Source organism: Erinaceus europaeus, chromosome 22 (assembly GCF_950295315.1).
Source record: "Erinaceus europaeus chromosome 22, mEriEur2.1, whole genome shotgun sequence".
Classification (NCBI taxonomy): domain Eukaryota; kingdom Metazoa; phylum Chordata; class Mammalia; order Eulipotyphla; family Erinaceidae; genus Erinaceus; species Erinaceus europaeus.
Window position 1 is genome coordinate 15,236,756 of NC_080183.1, and position 20,700 is coordinate 15,257,455.

A 20,700-nucleotide genomic window follows, 5' to 3' on the forward strand; every position below is an offset into this window, starting at 1 on the left:
ATTGTTGTAGTTATTACTGTTGTAGCTACTGATGTCATCATTGCTGGATAGGACAGAAATGGAGAGAGGAGGGGAAGATAGAGAGGGGGAGAGAAAGACAGACACCTGCAGACCTGCTTCACCGCCTGTGAAGCGACTCCCCTGCAGGTGGGGAGCTGGGGGCTCGAACCTGGATCCTTACGCCAGTCCCTGCGCTTTTATGCCACGTGCGCTTAACCCGCTGCGCTACCACCCAATTCCCTAAATGAATATTTTTTTTAAAAAAGTTACCTAGGAGACAGGTGATGGCACATCTGGTTGAGTGCACACATTGCCATGCCTAAGGACCCAGGTTCAAGCCCTGGTCCCCATCTGTAGCGGGGAAGCTTCACTGAATGTCTCTCCCTCCATCTCTGCCTAGCTCCTTCCGTCTCAGTTTCTCTCTGTCTATAACCAATAAAGTGGTAATAATAAAAAAGATGTACAGGGCTGGGAAGACAGCATACGAATGAGGCTAAGACTCTCCTGCTTGAGGCTCTGAGGCCCCAGGTTCAATTCCCAGTACCACCACCAGCCAGAGCTGAGCAGGGCTCTGGTAAAAAAAAAAAAAAAAAGATATTAAAATATAATTATAAAAATATATCTAAGAGAAGAATTAGAGCCTGGGGATCATATTTCTTCTTTGGAGTCTCGAATGCCAGCCATCTAAAAGACTGATTTTGTTTGTTTGTTTTGTTGTAACCAGAGCCCTGCTCAGCTCTGGCTGATGGAGGTGCTGGGGACTGAACCTGGGACCTCAGAGCCTCAGGCAGGAGAGTCTCTGCAGAATCAGGATGCTGTTTCCCTCGCGAGTACCTGCCACTAGTAACTGATGAGCTGTCCATGTCTGTCCTAGCTTGGAATTGCCATCGGCTTCTTGGTCCCTCCTGTGCTGGTCCCCAACATCAAGGACCGCGACCAGCTAGCCCACCACATCGGCACCATGTTCTACATCATTGGTGGTGTGGCCTCGCTGCTCTTCCTCCTGGTCATCATCGGTAAGGGCCCGGGGACCGGCGGGGGCCCTCGGGAACGTGGGCCTGGAGAGAATGTCGGGACGGTTCAGTCCCGGGCGCCACCAGCAGCCAGAGTTAGGCGGCATTCTATAAATAAATGCATGTCATGGACAGGCAGGGGTGACCTGGCAGAACAGACATGTCACCATGCGCAAGGACTCAGGTTCAAGCACCACCTCTCCCCCAAACACACCCCCCACCTGCGGGGGGGGGGGGCGGGACGCTTCACATATGGTGCGCCAGCCATCACCCAACCCTCAAGGGATCTGTTCACCCCACAGGTATTCAGAGTTGCAACTCGAGTGTGCCAGTCCTGGTTTGTAGTGGAGGGGCACTCTGCCTCTGTGCAGACGAGCTTCTGGGGAGCAGGGCACGGCCACGTGTGGACACTTCCTTACCAAGCAGAGATCACAGCACTGCAGAGAACCTTACCTGAGTTCTGGTTGCCTAGCCCTCCACACCTCCACACCTCACTGTCCCTGAGGGGAGGCAGGAGGCTGGCAGACACACAGTGGGTGAGAGGTCGTCCTCTCTGGGCAGCCTGCCAGGGATGTTTCAGGAGAAGGAAGGAGCCAGGCTCTGAAGTCAGGGCTGGGGGATTTTCGGACTGGGGGGGCCCCTTTGATCTTCCCCGAGGGGAAAGCTCATTTCCAGAGCTTCCTCTACCTGGATGTGACCTGTCACCTGCCCTGGATTGTCGCCTGGGGAGCAGAGGGCCACAGAGTGTTTGTTTAACCGAGGTGGGGAGGCTCTGTGTAAAAGAATAGCGGGTGACCCCCACTGCCCCAACCCCCAAACACCCCAAAACCCAAGTTACAGAGCAGTTGGTGTGGCCATCTTATCCCTGCCGTGTTGGGAATGGACTGTGATGTCAGTGGTTTAATCTTGGGGAGAAGAAGGGACCAGGCAATGGCATGCCTGGTTGAGCTTACACATCGTAGTGCACGAGGGCCTGAGTTCAAGTCCCTGGTCCCCACCTGCAGGGGGGAAGCTTCACAAGTGGTGAAGCAGGACTGCAGGTGTCTCTCTGTCTCTCTCCCTCTCTATCTTCCCTTCCCCTTGCAATTTCTCTGTCTCTGTTAAAAAAAAAAGAGGCAGAGGCCAGGCTTGAACCTGGCAACGCAGAACACTGTCCAGGTGAGCTATTTCTCCATCCCCAGACTTAAAGTCTTTCTAGCTGAGGAGGGCGAGCCCCTTTGTTAAGTCTGGGAACACTGCTATGTTTTTACTTACTGCACAGAGAAAGAGAGAAATTGAGAGGGAAACAGAAGGAGAGAGAGAGACACCTGCAGCTCTGCTTCCCTCTTAATGAAGTTTCCCCTGCAGATGGGGACTGCGGGCTTGAACCCAGGTTCTTATGTAGGGTGACGTGTGTTCTAGCAGATGTAGCGCCCCCTTGGTCCCTCGCACTGCTCGGGAGGCCCAGTGATTGGAGCCTTCTAGATGCCGTTAACAAAGAGTCATCAGGGCTGGGGAGACAGCATAATGGTTCTGCAAAAAGACTTTCATGCCTGAAGCACATAGTCCTAGGATCAATTCCTAGCACCAGCATCAGCCAGATTTGAATAGGGCTCCAGTTAAAAAAAAAAAAAAGAGAGAGAGTCGGGTGGTGGTGCAGTGGGTTAAGCGCACGTGGCGCCAAGCACAAGGACTGGCGTAAGGGTCCCAGTTCCAGCCCCCGGCTCCCCACCTGCAGGGGAGTCGCTTCACAGGCAGGGAAGCAGGTCTGCAGGTGTCTGTCTTTCTCTCCCCCTCTCTGTCTTCCCCTCCTCTCTCCATTTCTGTCTGTCCTATCCAGCAATGATGACATCAGTAACTACAACAATAATGACAACAATAAAACAAGGGCAACAAAAGGGAATAAATTTTTTTTTAAAAAAAGTTATCAACAGACGGGGACCACCTTGCCACCTTGGCATGCATGAGACCCTGAGCACCACACAGGATCATCCCAGCACCAAGGGAAGCTCCACAGATGGAGGATTGGTGTTGAGAACAGAAAGCAAGGGAAGAAAGGAGGAAAAAGCAAGCAAAGAAGTCCCTGAACCACAAGCAACTTCCAGAGCGTGTGACCCATTCCTCTCTTTCAGTTTTCAAAGAGAAGCCGAAATACCCCCCCAGCAGGGCCCAGTCCCTCAGCTACGCCTTGACGTCCATAGATTCTTCCTACCTGAGCTCCTTCGTGCGGCTCTTCAAAAACATCAATTTTGTGCTGCTGGTCATCACATATGGTAAGACCGTCGGGTGCCGGGGGGTGGGCAGCGGCCTGGGGGTCCCACCCCCTTGTTCGGCCCATTGCCAGATGTGCACTGAAGTCATCATTCAAGACCTCTGCTCACCTGCTAGAACCTTCTCTGTCCCCATAAGGTGTCGCATGTGCTGCTGCTCTCTGATGGAATCTCTCGCTGTGCTTGTCCTGAAATGTCTGAACACTTCTCTCCTCTCCTCTCCTCTCCTCTCCTCTCCTCTCCTCTCCTCTCCTCTCCTCTCCTCTCCTCTCCTCTCCTCTTTTCTTTTCTTTTCTTTCTTTCTTCCTTTTTGTTGCCCTTGTTTTATTGTTGTGATTATTGTTGTGATTGATGTCATCATTGTTGGATAGGACAGAGAGAAATGGAGAGAGGAGGGGAAGACAGAGAGGGGGCAAAGACAGACCCCTGCAGACCTGCTTCACCGCCTGTGAAGCGACTTCCCTGCAGATGGGGAGCCGGGGGCTCGAACCGGGATCCTTACGCTGGTCCTTGGGTTTTGTGCCACCTGCTCTTAACCCACTGTGCTACCTCCCGACTCCCGATTTTCAACTTTTCTTTCCTTTCTTTTTCTTCTTTGCCACTAGGATTACTGCTCTGCTCCTGGTAGCTGTTTTTTCCTTTTTTTTTTTTCCTCCCACATTTTTATTTGCTAAGACAGACAGAAATTGACAGGTGAGGTGGAGATAGAGAGGGAAAGAGAGACACCTGCAGACCTGCTTTACTGTTCCTGAAGCTTCTTCATAGGTGGGGTGCAGGGGTTCAAACCCAGGTCTTTGCTCTTGGTAATATGTGTACTTAACCGGGAGTGCCATCGCCCGGCCCCTCAAACAGTTTTCCTTTCTTTTTATTATTAAATTTTTTATTAGTGATTGAATATTGGTTTATAAAATTACAAGGTAGCAGGTACAATTTCACACTGTTCCCGCCCCCAGAGTTCTGTGTCCCCATTCCCTCCACCAGAAACTGCAGTGGTTCTCCCAAGGTCACAGATAGGGTTGACATTATTTCTATGTCTGTCTGTCTGTCTGTCTATATTTTTTGTCCATTTTTTCTGTGGTCCTGCCTTCATTCTTCCTAAGTCACACCTACACTTACTACTACTTCTGAGTGTCCCTCCCTTTTTTTCTTCCTCTCTCTCTCTCTCTCTCTCTCTGTGTGTGTGTCCTGATGGAATTAGAGTTCAGAGCTCTCTGGTCATCTCCCCTAATACTTCTCCCCCTCTGGGAGTCTGGAACAAAACTTCTTTTTGGGGAGCAGAAGGTAGAAGGTAATTGCTTCTGTAATTACTTCTCCAGTGGACATGGGTGTTGGCAGGTGTATCCACACTCCCAGCCTGTTTCTGTCTTTCCCTGGTGGGGCAGGGATCTGGAAGGGGGGCTCCAGGGCTCACTGATGAAGTCAGGATGGAATCATACACAGTAGCACCAGCATCTTGGTTTCTGTGGCTTAGTGAGTTTCTGAAGAGATCCCAGTTGTGTTTCATTGAGTTTTGTTTTTTTTTTCTGATTTTGCAGGAGAGTTGTCTGAAACAGCTTCTATTTCTTTAAATAATTACTTATTTAGGAGAGAGAGAAAACAGATCATCACTCTAGCACATGGGATGCACGGTTTTGAACCAGGGACCTTATGCTTCTAAGTCTAGGGCTCTGCCCACTGTGTCACCTCCAAGGCCACAACTTTCTGTTTTATTTATTTACTTAATTTAATTTTTATTTTTTAACCAGAACACTGCTCAGCTCAGGCTTATGGTGGTGCCAGGGATTGAACCTGGGGCTTCGGAGCCTCAGGCATGAGAGTCTCTTTGCATAACCGTTATGCTATCTACCCTCAGCCAACTTTCTGGTATTGTTTTTTGTTTTAAATTATCTTTATTTATTAGATAGAAACAGCCAGAAATCAAGAGGGTAGAGGGAGATGGAGGTGGGGATGGAGATAGAGAGAGACAGATGGACAGAGACCCTTGTCAGTACTGTTTTACCACTCACAAAGCTTTTCCCTGCAAGTGGGGCTTGGGGGGCTTGAACCGGGGTCCTTGTGCATGGTGGCATGTGTGTTCAACCAGGTGCGCCACCACTCGGCTCCTGTGTTTTATTTTCTCCTCTAGGACTATCGCTGGGGCTCAGTGCCTACACTATGAACCCTCTGCTCCTGGCAGCCTTTTGTTTTTTTTCATTTTATGGGACAGGAGAGAAAAATTGAGACAGGAGAGGGAGAGAGACAGGGAGACATCTGCAGCCCTGCTTCACTACTTGTGAAGTGACCCCCTGCAGGTGGGGAGCCGGGGCTGCAAACCTGGATTCTCATGCAGGTCCTTGTGCTTCATACTATTTGCACTTAACCAGGGGCCCCACGGCCCAGGTCCCAGCACGTGTTCAAGGCCCTGAGCTTGAAAGCTTTATGAGTGGTGAAGCAATGCTGCAGCTGTCTCTCTGTCTCGTCCCCTCTATCTTTCTCTTACCTTTGAATTCTGGCTGTCTCTATCCAATAAAGAAAGAAAGATAACTGTATGAACGCCAGCTAGGGCAATTCCATTGGAGATGGTCTCCTGATGCATAGCCTCACTGTAGCCTTGCATCTGGTCGAGTAACCCTCGGGCTGGGTGTATACGCATTCATAATCAGATAAACTAAGCCAGGATGAGCGTGCTGGGGCCTGTTGTGGGCTGCCACTTCCTGACCTCTACACTCACAGCACAATGGCATTTGCAGGTCACAAGACTTGCCACTGATGGCTCTCTAAGCCCTGCCACACCTGTGTGAAGGACAGCCTGCCATCAGCCCATTTGACAAATGCAGAGGCTGAGTTTCAGAGAGGTTAAGCCACTAGCTGAAGATCACACAGCTGCTGGGGAGACAGCACAGTGGTTCTGCAAACAGACTTTCCTACTTGAGGCTCTGAGGTCCCGGGTTCAATCAATCCCCAGTACCACCACCAGCCAGAGCTGAGCAGGGCTCTTGTTTCTCTGTCTCTCTCATTTAATAAGTTTTCTTTAAAAAAGTATATTACTGGACATAGGAGACAGCACAGTGGTTTTGCAAAAGACTTTCCTGCCTGAGGCTCTGAGGTCCCAGGTTCAACCCCCTAGCCACCACTGTGAGCCCGAGCTGAGCCAGATTCTGGTCTCTCTTTCATTAAAATGAATTAATGAAGTATTTTAATATTTTTGAAAACCACTCGGCTTAAGTGGCCGAGTGAGGACTGGAACGTAAGTTCTTCCCCCTCCAGTGCCTTTCCCCTTGGGCTGGAGCAGCAATCCTTGCATTCCTTGGGGATACTGCTGGGGTTTTCTTAGGGGCTTAACAGAAAACCTTCTATCTCCATGAAAAACAAAACAAAACAAAACAAAACAGAAGCCCTTCACTGCTGAAGCTGTAGGTAAGAAGGCCGCACCTGTTTTGCAACCCCAAGGAAGGTGACTTCTCACCTGGAAAAACTGGCCAGTGGCCTGAGGGCTCTCGTGCCCTCATCTGTCCAGTCTCGAAGGCCCTTCCTCTGAGTTCTCTGCATTCCTCCAAGCCTTGAAGACAGAGTTACTCCTGCCAGGGAAAAACTGAGAGGGGAGAGGGAGAGACAGAGAGATTCCTGCAGCCCTGCTTCATTGCCTGTGAAGCTTCCCCCCTGCGGGTGGGAACTAGGGACTCAAACTCAGGTCCTTGAGTACAGTAAAGTGGCTTTCAACTCCCTGACATTGGGTCATCTTAAGGATGCAGGATGCTGTGGGTCCAAGAACTTTCCTCCTTTCTAGCGCTGAGCAAAGTACCACAGAGCATGTGAATGCTTCGCGGTGCTCAGTAAGTGCTGTTCCAGAAAGAAGCACAGTCCTGCAGGTGCTTGGAGGCCCCGCGGCCTGCCCAGGCGGTGGTCTGCAGGGTGCAAGCTGTGCGTGGCAGGGTTAGGCCCCCACAGGAGAGGAAACAAGGGTGGGGGGTCCTTTGTGCACAGGAAGCTGGGACTCCTTCTCTGCTCCCCTCTGGCAAAGGCTCCAGCTAGTTTGGCTTCTGATCTGACGGGGGGTGGAGGGGGCAGCAGGGACGGATAGGGGTGTGTTTTCCTTCTGGTTAAAAGATAACAAGGCCACACTTTCTGAAGTGGTCTGGAATGCTGGCTTCTCCACAAAGCAGTAAGAGCATAGCGGCAGGCTTGGTGTGGCCACAGCTGAAGGAAGGGATTGCAGCAGCCAGACCCAGAGAGAGAGAGAGACAGAGACGGGGGGGGGGGTGCGTGTGTTTGAGCCCTCCAGTCCCACACCCCTGCCCGCACTCCCTGGAAACCCTAACATCCTGGGACTTAACACATCAGCAGCCTAGACTTGCTAACCTTGTCACCACTGGAGGGGGCGGGACAGTCCAGGGGCTCCCCAACCCCCATTCCTGGGACACTGTCTGACCTACTTGGCAGGTCCCTGGGGAACCCCATTCACAAGCCTGGCTTCCTCTGGCATGATGTGAGGGCCACAATTCGACTCCCAGGGCATTTGTTGAACATAATCAGAACGGCTCTGACACCAAGGCCGAAACACCCACTTAGGCCAAACAGAGCAAACCCCCCATCTTGCCCAGATGCTCAAGGGAAAATCTGGAGGCTGGGACTAGTGTCTGCAGAGGACAGAGTCCCCTGAAATTCTGTGAGCTCTGGAAGTGGGTCTGGAGACCCGAGAAGGCCTTGCGCTGTCATGTGTGGGTGACGTGCAGGATCTAGGTGGCAGAAGGCCCCCAGGAACTGTCTCCTGCCTGAGAAGGTGACAGCCCCATCACACACGTGGCCCTGGCAGAGGTGAGAGACCTGGCTGAGGGCTTGAAGGAGCTCTGTCTGTCTGTCATGAGAGAAGTTAGGCAAGGGAGTGCCAACTTCAGCAGGGCTACATAGTGCTGTGTGGCTGGGGGGAGCGGGCTGAGGGGGTTGGCCTCTCCTCCTCGCGTGAGGATCTGGCTTTCCCTCTGCACCCACTCCCGGGAGCTGATCCAGAACTGTGATCGGAATGTCCTCCTGTGATAAGAAGGTTGCAGCTGCACTGGGGCTGGTCCCTGTGGGCAGAGAACCGCTTCCTGAGGTGGGTGAGGTGTGAGTCCTCTCGCTGGCCTGTTCCCTGCTCCCGGGGGCTGGGAGTTGAGCCTCTGGGGTCTTGGGGTCTTCACAGATGGCAGCGGCTCCTGCAGGGAGTGTGTGGGGGGGTCATTCTCCCTGCCTGCCCTTGAGTGGTTCCCTGGGGGTGTGAGAGAAGCTTCTGGAAAGGCTGGTGCCTCTGATGCAGCTAACACCTTGTGCCTGTTAAAACTGAAAAGCCCTCAGTGGGTGCCGCATCATCTGACCTCCCCCGGCCTCTGTCTCTGCCTCTGCCTCTGTCTCTGTCTCTGTCTCTGTCTCTGTTTCTGAGTCTTGCATGTGTGTGATTTCACTACTTTGAGTCATTTCTTTCATTTAGACAGTTGGGGGAAGAGAGAGAGAGAGAGAGACATCAGGGCACTAATGCTTCACAGGTGGCATAACCCCTCCCGTGTGATGCCAGGGCTGGTACCTGGGCCACGTACATGGCAAGGCAGGCCCCCTAGCCCAGTGAGTGATGTCTCCAGATTCCGTGTCTGGGTGTCTGGGGGCTGGCATGTGGATCAGCAGAGGCTGGCTGATTGATGGTTCAGGTTGTCCTGAGACAGTTTCGCAGAAAGGCCTCAGCGTCACTGCAGGCTTCCCGGGTGCTGCTTCCCCAGGGCCGGCACTGGGTTCGACCCCCCCCCCACACACACACACCGCTAGCTGCAGGGTGGGAGCCCCCCGGAGGGCACCTTATTGCCGCTTGCCTCCTCCCGCCAACAGGTCTGAACGCCGGCGCCTTCTACGCCCTGTCAACCCTGCTCAACCGCATGGTCATGGCTCACTACCCGGTGAGGGAGCAGGGCCGGATGGGGGAGGGAGGGTTGGGGCCTCTGCTATCCCTCCAAATGGGGGTTGGCTGTGGGGTGCGGCAGGACTCAGCCCCAACTCCTGGGGTGAGTAGAACCTGTGCGGACAGCTCCCCGAGTGCCACTGTCTTTCCTGCAAGGGCCAGGAGCCGGCCACCCCCAGGGTCAGTGGGGACAGTGGAGGACAGTGGAACACAGCCTTGTGACAGCACCAGGGCTCTGGGGCCGTGCTGAGCCTCACACCACTGCAAGGCCTGATGCCGTGCTCCCCGGCTTTTATGATCTATTATGAGTACGATGAGTTAATAAATCACATTCCTTAAATGGACTTACTTTTTAAAATTTAAATTTTATTTATTTCTTCCTTTTTGTTGCCCTTGTTGTTTTCTATTGTTGCTGTAGTTATTGTTGTTGTTGTTGGATAGGACAGAGAGAAATGGAGAGAGGAGGGGAAGACAGAGAGGGGGAGAGAAAGACAGACACCTGCAGACCTGCTTCACCGCCTGTGAAGTGACTCCCCTGTAGGTGGGGAGCCGGGGGCTCGAACCGGGATCCTTACGCCGGTCCTTGCGCTTCGCGCCACGTGTGTTTAATACTCTTTGCTACCATGTGAAACCTCTCCCCCCCACCCCCCGCAGGTGGGGACTATGGGTTCAAACCCAGATCCCTCTACATCAAGATATGTATGTTTAACACTGCCACTGCCTGTCCCTTCGTTTTCAAAAGTATTCAGTGTGGTGCCTGTCAAAACAAGTGGTTGTGTCACTCACACACACACACACACACACACACACACACACACACACACCTGCAGTGTCTCAGGGTCAGGCCTGGGAGTACCGTGCACAGAGATCTGGAGCTGGGAATGTGTCCTTCCCTCCCCATGGGTGCTCCCGACCGGCTGCCTGAGGACTGACTGCTGTGCCCAGTGCTCACGGGGCCGTGGTCTCTCCAGGGGGAAGAGGTGAATGCGGGCAGGATCGGCCTGACCATTGTCATCGCGGGCATGGTGGGCGCCATGATCTCAGGCATCTGGCTAGACAAGACCAAAACCTACAAGTAAGTAACTCACTCCCCAGGGGAATCGGGCTTCGGGACCTGTGTTTAAAAATGACCCTTTGTCAGCCAAACTGGCTCCAGAGCTGTGAGTGGGACATTTGGAGTGGGTAGTCCACTTTAAAAACTGTCTTAGGGCCCAGGCAGTGGTGCATGTGGTTAAGCACACACATCACAGTGCATAAGGACCCAGGTTCAAGCTTCTCATCCCCACCCGCAGGGGGGAAGGTTTTCAGGTGGTGAAGCAGGGATGCGGGCGTCTCTCTGTCTTTCTCCCTCTCTATTTCTCCCTTCTCAATTTCTCTGTCTTTATCCAGTAAATAAATAAATAAACAATTTTTATTGTTTTATTTACTTATTTTTTAAAAAATTATTTTATTGGGCAGGGTAGATAGCATAATGGTATATAAAGAGACTCTCATGCCTGAGGTTCCAAAGTCCCAGGTTCAGTCCCTTGTACCACCATTAGTCAGAGTTGAGCAGTGCTCTGGTATATACATTATTGCATAGAGAGAGAGAGAGAGAGAGAGAGAGAGAGAGAGATCAAGGGGGATTGGAAAGGGAGAGGGAAAGAGACACAGCTGAAGTCCTGCTACGCCACTCATGAGGCTTCTCCCAGCAGGTGGGAACTGGGGGCTTACACTAGGGTCCTTGTGCATGACAACTTGTGCAATCAACCACGTGTGGCTATTCACGTACTGTATTTTTTATTGAGAGAGATACAGAGAAAAAAAGACACACAGAAAGAGACCAGAGCCTCAGGAGGGAAAGTCTTTTGCAGAACCATCATGCTGTCTCCCTAGCCTCATCTTTCTCCTTCCCCTCCCTCCCTTCCTTCCTCCCTTCCTCCCTTCCTTCCTTCCTTCCTTCCTTTCCTTTTAACCTTTATTTATTTACTAAAGAGGTCCTATGGTCCTGGGTTCTATTTCCAGCACCACCATCAACCAGAGCTGAGTACGGCTCTGTTATCTTTCTCTTTGTGTCTCTGTCTTTCAAGAAAAAATATAAATGAATCCATTTAAGGAAGAAAAAATATATAGGTTTGGGGGTGATAGTGTAATGGTCATGCTGTCTTTTTAAAATTTTAATTTTTATTATTTACTCCCTTTTGTTGCCCTTTTTGTTTTATTGTTGTTATTGATGTCGTCGTTGGATAGGACAGAGAGAAATGGAGAGAGGAGGGGAAGACAGAGAGGGGGAGAGAAAGACAGACACCTGCAGATCTGCTTCACCGCTTGTGAAGCGACTCTCCTGTAGGTGGGGAGCCGGGGGCTGGAACGGGGAGCCTTACTCCAGTCCTTGCGCTTCACACCACCTGTACTTAACCATCTGCCCTACCGCCCGACTCCCTTGGTCACATAATCTTTTTAAGACTCTCCTGCCTGAGGCTCTGAGGCCCCCAGTTCCATCCCTTGCATCAGCATCATTCAGAGCTGAGCAGGGGGCTCTGGTCAGTGTCTTTTTTCTGTCTCTGTCACTAATGAAAAATAATCTAAAAGGAAAGGTTTTTAAAAAATGCATATTCCTGCATATTCCTGTCCCACCCTCACACATGTCCATTCAGTATGGTCGCCTTCATGGGTACAAACCAGGCTGGGTGCCTCCTGCTGGTGGTCAGCCTTGGGGAGAAAGATCTGGGACATGGTCGGTCCTTCAGCAGAGCCTTTGGGCAGGGCAGCCACAGGCCCTGTGTGTCGCTCCAGACCGGCAGCACCTTGGCAGCTTCACCAGGGCCTCGGGGCCTGCAGGGGACACAGTGCAGCCTGTTCTGGGCCGCGGGCTGATTTCTGTGAGTCCTGGGGATCCGGCTTTGGTGGCCCTGGAGGCCACTCCCGATCTCCTGACTGCTGGCCAGGCCTGGCTGCCGGCTGGTCACTGCCCGGCCCCTGCCCCTGTCCCCTGCTTGCTGTGGCCAGACATGACAGCAGTGAGGCCTGGCCACACCCAGCCAGCAGACAGCAGTGGCCCTTCTTCTCAGAGAAGTGAAGGGAGGGGCTGGAATGTTGGCTGGGCTGGGGTGTGGGCAGCAGATGCTTCAGAGGAAGTGCAACGGACAACCCTGTGTGTGTGCGTGTGTGCGTGTGTGCGTGTGTGTGTGTGTGTGTGTGTGTGTGTGTGTGTGTGTAACCGGAGCCCTGATCAGCTAGGGCTGCTGTGGTGCTGGAGATTGAACCTGGGACCTCAGAGCCTCAGACCAGAAAGTTTGTGTGCAGAACTGCTATGTTGTCTCTGCAGCCCTAATAGTTTATTTTTTCACTAATCTTTTTACTTTTTTACCTTTTAAAATTGTTGTAGTTATTATTATTGTTGTTATTGATGTCATCGTTGTTGGATAGGACAGAGAAATGGAGAGAGGGGGAGAGACCTGCTTCACTTCCTTTGAAGCGACTCCTCTGCAGGTGGAGAGCTGGGAGACTTTACCGGGATCCTTACACTGGTCCCTGTGCTTCGCACCATGTGCGCTTAACCTGCTGCACTACTGTCTGACATCCTTTAACTTTATTTTTATTTGATTGGACAACTGAGAAATCAGGAGTGAAGTGGAATAGAGACAGGGGGTGGGGTGGGGAGTGCAAGTGAGCTCAGCCCTCACTGCACTGAAGGAAGCTTCTGTTCTGTGGTTTCTCTGTCCGTGACTCTGTCTAAAATAAGTACAGCGGAGGGCATGGCGCCCTGTGGCTGGGTCGTCTGCGCCCAGTCCCCCCTCATCCCCCACTGACGTCCAGTTTGAGAACTGTGTGGTCAAGAGTTTTATTCCAGGCTCAGAGTGCACACCAGACGGTTTGTCTAAGCGCTCAGCTGTTTACAGAGAGCTCTGATGAAACAAATGGGACAAAAGAAAGTTCTGGAGCCCATGAGTGTAGGGGTGTAGGGGGGAAGGGCAGAGAGGTGGCCGGCCCTGGAACTGCTTTGTGCAGGTGGGCAGCACTGCAGGGAGCAGGGCGCAGGAAGGAAGCCACTCCCCCCTCAGGACTGCTCTGAACACCAGGGCTGGTGGACTCTGTGTGTGTGTGTGGGGGGGGGGGGGGCGTCCTTCAGAGACTGGCCTGGAACTTTCTCTTTGCTGTAAGATGCCACCAGAGTGTCACCGTTCTGCAGGCTGCAGAAGCCCAGGCCTCAAGGCTGAGCTGACTGGCTTGGGGCCAGTGACTTAACTGTTTTCAGTCTGAGTGTGTGTGTCTGTGCATGTGTGTCTGTAACCGGAGCCCTGCTCAGCTCTGGCTGCTGGTGGTGCTGGAGATTGAACCTGGGACCTCAGAGCCTCACTCAGGCAGGAGAGTCTTGCAGAACTGCTATGTTGTCTCTGCAGCCCTAATATTTTATTTTTTGTCACTGATCTTTTTACCTTTTAACTTTATTTTTAATTGATTGGACAGTTGAGAAATTGGGAGTGAAGAGGAGCAGAGACAGAGGGAGGGAGAGATTGAGAGAGAGAGACGCCGGCCGAGATCTCTGCTCCAGTACTCATGAAGCTTCCCCTTTGCAGGTGGGGACTGGGGGCTTGAACCTGGATCCTTATGCATGGCAACCAGGTGCACCAATGCCTGCCCCCCCCCAAGTTTTATTTTAATGAGAAAGAGAGAGATGGAGGGAGGGAGAGAGAGAGAGAGAGGGAGAGACCGAGACCCCAGAGCACTACTCAGCTCTGGCTTATGGAGGTCCTGGGGACTGAACCTGGGAGCTCAGAACCTCAGGCAGGAGATGAATGGGTGGGTGGATGTAAGGACATAGGCAGACAGATGGGTGGACAGATGCAGTGACGGAAGGATGAATAAAGACACGATGAGTGGATGAATGGGCGGGTGGATACATGGATGTCGACATGGACGGGTGAACGGGTGGATGGGCAGGTGGGTTAAGGGACAGTGGACAGACAGAATAATGGAAGGACGCTACATGGACGGCCCAGTGAAGTCAGAAGTGTGTCCTGTGTTGTAGGGAGACCACCCTGGTGGTCTACGTCATGACGCTGGTGGGCATGGTGGTGTACACACTGACCTTGAGCCTGGGACACCTGTGGGTCGTGTTCATCACCGCAGGTGCGATGGGGTGAGTTGCCTCCAAACCTGGGGAGCTGGAAAGCCTTGTCCATGGTTCTCGGGGGTGGGAGGGACCCTGGGCCGCTGCGTCACACACCGCCGTCAGGTCACTTGAATCACTTCCAGTGCCCTCGCTGTGGCTACAGGGGTGTGGCGTAACATCACAGGCCTGCAGGTGAGGGGGTAGCAGAGGCTTAGGGTCTTAGCTCTTTCTGAGACAACATGGGCTCACCAAAACCTCACAGGGTGGGTCCTGGCATCACTTCAGCCTCTCAAGCCTCAGGTGTAAGTAACAGTTGGAAGGGCCTGTTCCACAGAGTTGCTGGAAGGTTCCAGGGAGGAAAGGTGTGGAGGCGGCAAGGAGCAGGGTGCAGGTGTGAGGCGCTGAGGCCTGCGGGCGGTGGGTGACTGCCTTCCTCACTCAGAGGTCTCTGCCTAGCAGCACACCCTGAAGCTTTTCCTGCGGGGAGAACCTGAGTGCACAAGACAGACAGACGGATGTTCTGATCTAGTCAGCTGGTGACTGTCAACCGGGAGCAGGAACCCTGAACTCTTTTCTCCAAGCCCCAGAGACAGCTGGCAGTGTGTTCAGTATAGCTGGGGGTCCCCTGTCAGCCCGTGCCCTCCTGGGACCTGTCTCCGAGTCTCCTCTGGCTCCCATGCTTCTCTCTGTTCTTGAGGGTGGGGGGTGGGGTGGGGTGGCCTGAGTTCCGGGGCCTGGAAGGTCTGGAAGGTCTGAATCAGTGGGAATTGCAGGGGAGTGCTGCCCTCTCCCCTTTTAAGTTCTGGACATTTCTGTCACCTTGTCTCTGCGGCCCTCAGCTTTTTCATGACTGGCTACCTCCCGCTGGGCTTTGAGTTTGCGGTGGAGTTGACGTACCCCGAGTCCGAAGGCATGTCCTCAGGCCTGCTCAACGTGTCCGCTCAGGTGAGCCCCAGCCCCCACCCACCGGCTGCCCTGCCCCCACCTCCCTGTGCGACACCCCGCCCCCAACTCCTGTCTTCTCTGTGCCCTGAAGGTGTTTGGGATCATCTTCACCATCTCCCAGGGCCAGATCATGGATGAGTACGACACCAGAGCTGGGAACATCTTTCTGTGCGTGTTCCTCACTCTGGGGGCTGCCCTTACGGGTGAGTCGGGGCTGGGGTCGCTGCTGAGTGCAGGGGCTGGCAGCTGGGGTCCGTGGGGTCTCCACTGATTGTACTCAAGGGAGAGGGGCAGAGGGCTGGCTAGGGCATGCCTCAGGTAGTGGCATGTTCTGATGATTGAGAGTCGGCTTTGAAGCCAGAGGTCTCTGGCTGGATGTCCACAGCTGTCTGACCCTGGGCAGGTGCATGGGCCTGACCCTGTGACCCTGGGCAGGTGTGTGAACCTGACCCTGTGACCCTGGGCAGATGCATGGGCCTGACCCTGTGACCCTGGGCAGGTGTGTGAACCTGACCCTGTGACCCTGGGCAGATGCATGGGCCTGACCCTCTGACCCTGGGCAGGTGTGTGAACCTTACCCTGTGACCCTGGGCAGGTGCGTGAACCTGACCCCGTGACCCTGGGCAGGTGCGTGGGATGGGCCTGGCAGTGTGACCTGCCAGTGTCCCCAGCTCTCTGACTGCCCGTAGTGTTCTAGGGGTCCCTGTGACCCTCAGGACCTTGAGGGCACCCCACCCCTTGGAGGGAGCGAGCCACCGGCTGTGCTGACTGCTGCCTGTCCTCCCCCCACCCCCCAGCCTTCATCAAGGCCGACCTCCGGAGGCAGAGAGCCAACCAGGAGACTCTGGAGAACGTGAGTGCATCAACTTGGCAGCTCCACGCCCCCGCTGTGCCCAGGGCGTGGCACCCGAGTGGGTGGGGCCGGGGCACCCAGGGCTGTGCTGGCTATGGGACAGCCTGTAGGTGAGGCCTTGAGGACGGTGGTTCGGGGCTAGGGAGCAGAGGGGAGGGGGTCAGGGCAGGCCTTGGACTGTGGTCTAGACCAGCAGGGAGCATCCTCGGACTAGCCGAGCAGGGAAACAGTCTGCCTGGGTTGTGAGGCTTTGTTTCAGATCTGAGTGAAAGTGAGATGTCTCTTTTCCTTTTTCTTTATTTACTTTTTCAGAGAGAGCGAGAGACAGCGAAATACTGTGGCAGAGCTCCACTGTTCATAGAGCTTCCCCTGGCGTCATCATCCACGATCTTTCCGTGTGGTGCCAGGGCTTGAACCCACGTACTTGAGTGGGACAGAGTGTGATCTGTACTGAGCCAGTTCTCCCGGCTCTGCACAGTGAGCTAGAGATCAGTCACACAAAGCAGTGAAGAAACCATTGTTGAAGTGAGGGCGAAGCGGGGAAGCACTGAGTGTGGGAACCCAGCCCAAGGCACACGGCCCGGAGAGAGACAGCCTGCTGAGTTCTTGCTTACAGCTCAGGCAAGAATTCCAGGACACACAGCTCTATGTTCACCTGTGTTTGTTTCAAAACCAAACCGGGGGTGGGCGGTGGTGGACCCCGCAATGTACACACTGCCGTGCACGCAGACCCAGGCTCCAACCCCAGGTTCCCACGGGGGGGGGGGTTCATAAGCGATGGAGCAGTGCTGCAAGTCTCTCTCTCTCTCTTCTTTTTGCCTCCACAGTTATCGCTGTGGCTCGGTGCCTGTACTGTGAATCCACTGCCATTTTTTCCATTTTGTTGCCCTTATTGTTGTTGGATAGGACAGAGAGAAATTGAGACTCAAGGAGGGGGAGAGAAAGATAGACACCTGCAGACCTGCTTCACCGCTCGTTAAGCTTTCCCTCTGCAGGTGTGAGCTGGGAGCTTGAACCGGGACCCTTGGGAGCATCCTTGCATTTTGTGCTACATGCACTCAAGCTGGTGTGCCACCACCCGGCCCCCTTTTTACTTATTTTATTCTGAGAGAGAGAGAGAGAGAGAGAGAGAGAAAGACAGAGCCCAGAACCCTGCTCAGTTCTGGCTGATGGTGCTGGGGATGGAACCTGGGGCCTCAGAGCCTCACGCATGGAAGTCTTGTAGAACCACTTTGCTGTCCCCCAAGGCCCTGTCTCTCCACTCTCCATACTCTCTCTCACCCGCTCCCAAAAAGGAAGCAAAGGACAAAGGGAACGGTGGAGCCATGCAGGCACCTCTCATCCTTGGGGCTGCAGTGGTCTCCTGACCTGTCTGTCCCGACATTAGAGTCGCCCACATTCGTCTGTGTGTGTTTGTGTGTGTCACCTGCCCCTTTGTTCCCTCTGCAGAAGCTCCAGGACGAAGAGGAGTTGAGTCACACCAGCAAAGGCCTCACCGTGGTGACCATGGAGCGTTTCTGAGAGGGTTGCACCCTCACTCCGCTGGGAACAGCTGGGTGGCAGTGTCCCCAGCTTCCGGAGCCCCTCATAGCCTGCCGGGAGCTGCCTTTCCCACGGGCACAGCCCCTGCCCACCTTTCCCCAGGGGCTCCCAGGAGCGGGTGCTGGGAGAGGCTGGGCGCGGGCTGCTCCCGGCCGGGCTCTGCCTTCCGGCCACACCTCGTCTCCCTGTGGGGCTCGGGGAGCAACGCTTACTCAGGAAATGGACTGTTCCGTGTCTTCCAGCCCCCGGGAGCCCCGCTGCTCAGGCTCTGCAGACAGAACACACCGCCACAGCCAGGCCGTCGGGACATCTACTCCCTCTTTAGTGTGGGGGTCTGTCCCCAAACCCTCTTTCCCAGGAGCTGAGCCAAGCCAACCTCAAATAAATCTGCCAGTCTGGTAGAGCGGACACGTGACTATGCACAAGGACCTGGGTTCGAGTCCCCAGCCCCCTCCTGCAGGGGAAGCTTCACGAGCGGTGGAGCAGGGCTGCAGGTATATTTCTTTCTCTCTGCCTCTTTCTCCCTCCCTCTTCAGTCTCTTATCCTCTTTCAGAAAAAGAAAAAAGGCTGCTATAAATGAAGCTGTACAGGCATCGAGTCCCAGGGATGATCCTGGTAGCAAAAACAAACAATAAAAAAAACAACAATGGACTGAACCTCCTCCTGGCCATGAGGGAAGAGCTCACTTGTGAGCTAAGTGCCTCAGCGCATGGGGCTGGGGCCTCCTTCTGGGGGGGGTGTGGTTCCAGCTGTAGCCTGGTCTGGGGGCCACAAGGCGATTTCCTGCAGAAGCAGCCTTGGAACACCGCCATTGGGCCACATGCCTGCTTTTTGTTTTTTTTCCACGGAGGGGCAGGCCGACCATCCATCTTCTCATCCTTCCTGAAGGTGAACCTGGGCTCATTCCAGCCTCAAAACCCAAAGCTGCTGCTTCTGAGGGGCGACGGAGGCCCAGTACGAAAGGTGGCCCTGAAATGGGGCTGGAGCCAGGCTGAGTCATGTGGACCCCAGGGCGACAGCAGCACATGCATAGCCCTCTGCTCCATCCCAGCAGTGACCTTACACGCTCTGCCTCCTGAAGCAGCCTCCTCTCCAGTCAGGCCTGGAGTGGGCTCTACTGGGGCGTGGGGGCCATCTTGCCTCATGGCCACCATGTTGTTTGTGTGGCAGTGGTGCTGGGCGCCTGGGCCACCGTCCCTGAGGGAGCAAGTCGTGTGCATGACCCGTGTGTGTTCCCAAGTTCACACTTAGGGTGGGGAGGAAGGTGGAAGGCGGCATCCCAGCTTTGGTCAAAAGGAAAAGGTGCAGATGCTGGAGTTCCTTTTAATGTGCTGACAGAATGTTTACCAGAGCTATTGCTGTATTTTCCCATCAGGACTGGCCTTTTCTATTTGTCATACCAGATGTTTTAAGGCAATAAATTTTCTCCAAGTGGTCCGCCTGGTTACTGGTGAGTGGAGATGGCTCTTGGTGTCTTCCTGGGACTGTGGTGTGATTCCAAGGGCTGGGGTAGGAGCAAGGGGCGCGTCCTGTGGCCGTCTAGCAAAGTGGGTCCTGGGCTTCGGTGCTGTGGGCTCTTGCATTCTCACAAGCTAAACTCGTTTAGGACACAACCCTGCTGGCCTGCCTGTCCCTACAGTTCTGACCACATATCTCTGCTCCTCCTCGGTCAGTGCTGGGGGCGGGGCACGGTGAGGGGGAGAGAGACACTGCTTTGTGTGCATGGCATCCTGGCAGTGGTTCTTAGCTGGAGAAAGTTTTGATTCTACTCTCCATCTGGGCAGACAGCCAAGCCCGGGCTATTCTAGTTGAAGATCCCCACGTGTCTTAGTCTCAGCTCGTGGGATGCCCGGTTTTGTGGTGCACACTTAGGAGACAAATTGTTACCTGCTTTTTCCTTTTTTTTTGCCTCCAGAGTTATCGATGGGGCTCGGTGCCTGCAGCACGAATCCATCACTCCTGGAGGTCACTTTGTTGCCCTTGTTATTGCTGCTGTTGCTGGATAGGACAGAAAGACATGGAGAGAGGAGGGGAAGACAGAGCGGGGAGAGAAAGACAGACACCTGCAGACCTGCTTCACCGCCTGGGAAGCGACTCCCCTGCAGGTGGGGAGTGGAGGGCTCGAACCGGGAACCTTACACTGGTCCTTGCGCTTTGTGCCACCTGCGCTTAACCCACTGCGCCACCGCCCGGCTCCCTTGCTGGTCTTTTTTTAACCAGAGCCCTGCTGAGCTCTGGCTGATGATGGTGCTGGGGATTGAACCTGGGGCCTTGGAGCCTCAGGCAGGAGAGTCTCTTGGAGAAGCACTGTGCTGTCTCCCCAACCCCATTTCATGCTTCAGTCCACCCTTCCTAAGTGGTTTCCACAGAGAACTACAGGCAATGTTAACTCTCTTATTATAACTCTGGCTTTTCTTTTACATCAAGGAAGCATAGGTGAGACCACAAGAGTCTTTCCGGCGGTGGTGCTGTGGGCATATAAGCTGGGGATGTGCTGGTAACAAGCCAGACTGAGAGTGAGGCTCACACAAGAGGGCGGAGTGGGAACCAGTGGCGTCTTCATCCAACCTTCCCTGAAACCCACGAGGCTGTGCGGTTCTGTGTTATCTTTGTTGTTTAGGCCAGTTTGTTCCTTTCACCTAGAGTCTTAAGTGATAAGGAGTTCTCTGCATTCAAGCATGACTTCACACTTGCTGTCACACTCGCAAGCGTCCCCTGCCACTAAGGTCACCAGGCTGCAGACACTGATTTGGCTTCTCCATCAAGACTGCCCCTTTGCCCCGTGCCAGTGTGTCTGCCCTACGTGCCACGTCTGAGGACATGGCTGGTGGACATTCAAGCGTCAATTCAAGCCCATCTCCCCCGGGAGGCCTCCCGGGCCTCTGAGCTGTGCACACACCTGCTTCCCTCTGCAGTGCTCACTTTCCCAAGAGCTTCTGTGAAATGTAAATTTGTTTCTTGGCTCTATGACTGTGAGGTAAGGGCTGCAGGAGATAAGACATTCCCTGTGCCACCCCTTGAGGGCCCTGGGTTCGAGCCCTGGCATCCATGGTCAGCGGTCTCCCAGTCTTTATTGGTACCTGGGCTTGAGCCTGGGGCC

At 54.0% G+C, this 20,700-nt stretch overlaps 1 protein-coding gene across 1 annotated transcript in view; it reads left to right on the forward strand.

Moving 5' to 3' along the window:
• The window catches only part of FLVCR2 (FLVCR choline and putative heme transporter 2), a 32,438-nt gene extending 13,401 nt beyond the window's left edge, over positions 1-19,037 (forward strand). Inside the window, exons 2-10 of the mRNA XM_007530148.3 lie at positions 875-1,016; positions 3,125-3,265; positions 9,095-9,162; positions 10,136-10,239; positions 14,176-14,286; positions 15,099-15,204; positions 15,296-15,407; positions 16,002-16,057; positions 17,507-19,037. Coding sequence (XP_007530210.1) covers positions 875-1,016; positions 3,125-3,265; positions 9,095-9,162; positions 10,136-10,239; positions 14,176-14,286; positions 15,099-15,204; positions 15,296-15,407; positions 16,002-16,057; positions 17,507-17,578 — 912 coding nt within the window. The 3' untranslated portion in view covers positions 17,579-19,037. The remainder of the gene's footprint in view (positions 1-874; positions 1,017-3,124; positions 3,266-9,094; positions 9,163-10,135; positions 10,240-14,175; positions 14,287-15,098; positions 15,205-15,295; positions 15,408-16,001; positions 16,058-17,506) is intronic.
• Positions 19,038-20,700: the final 1,663 nt, after the last annotated feature.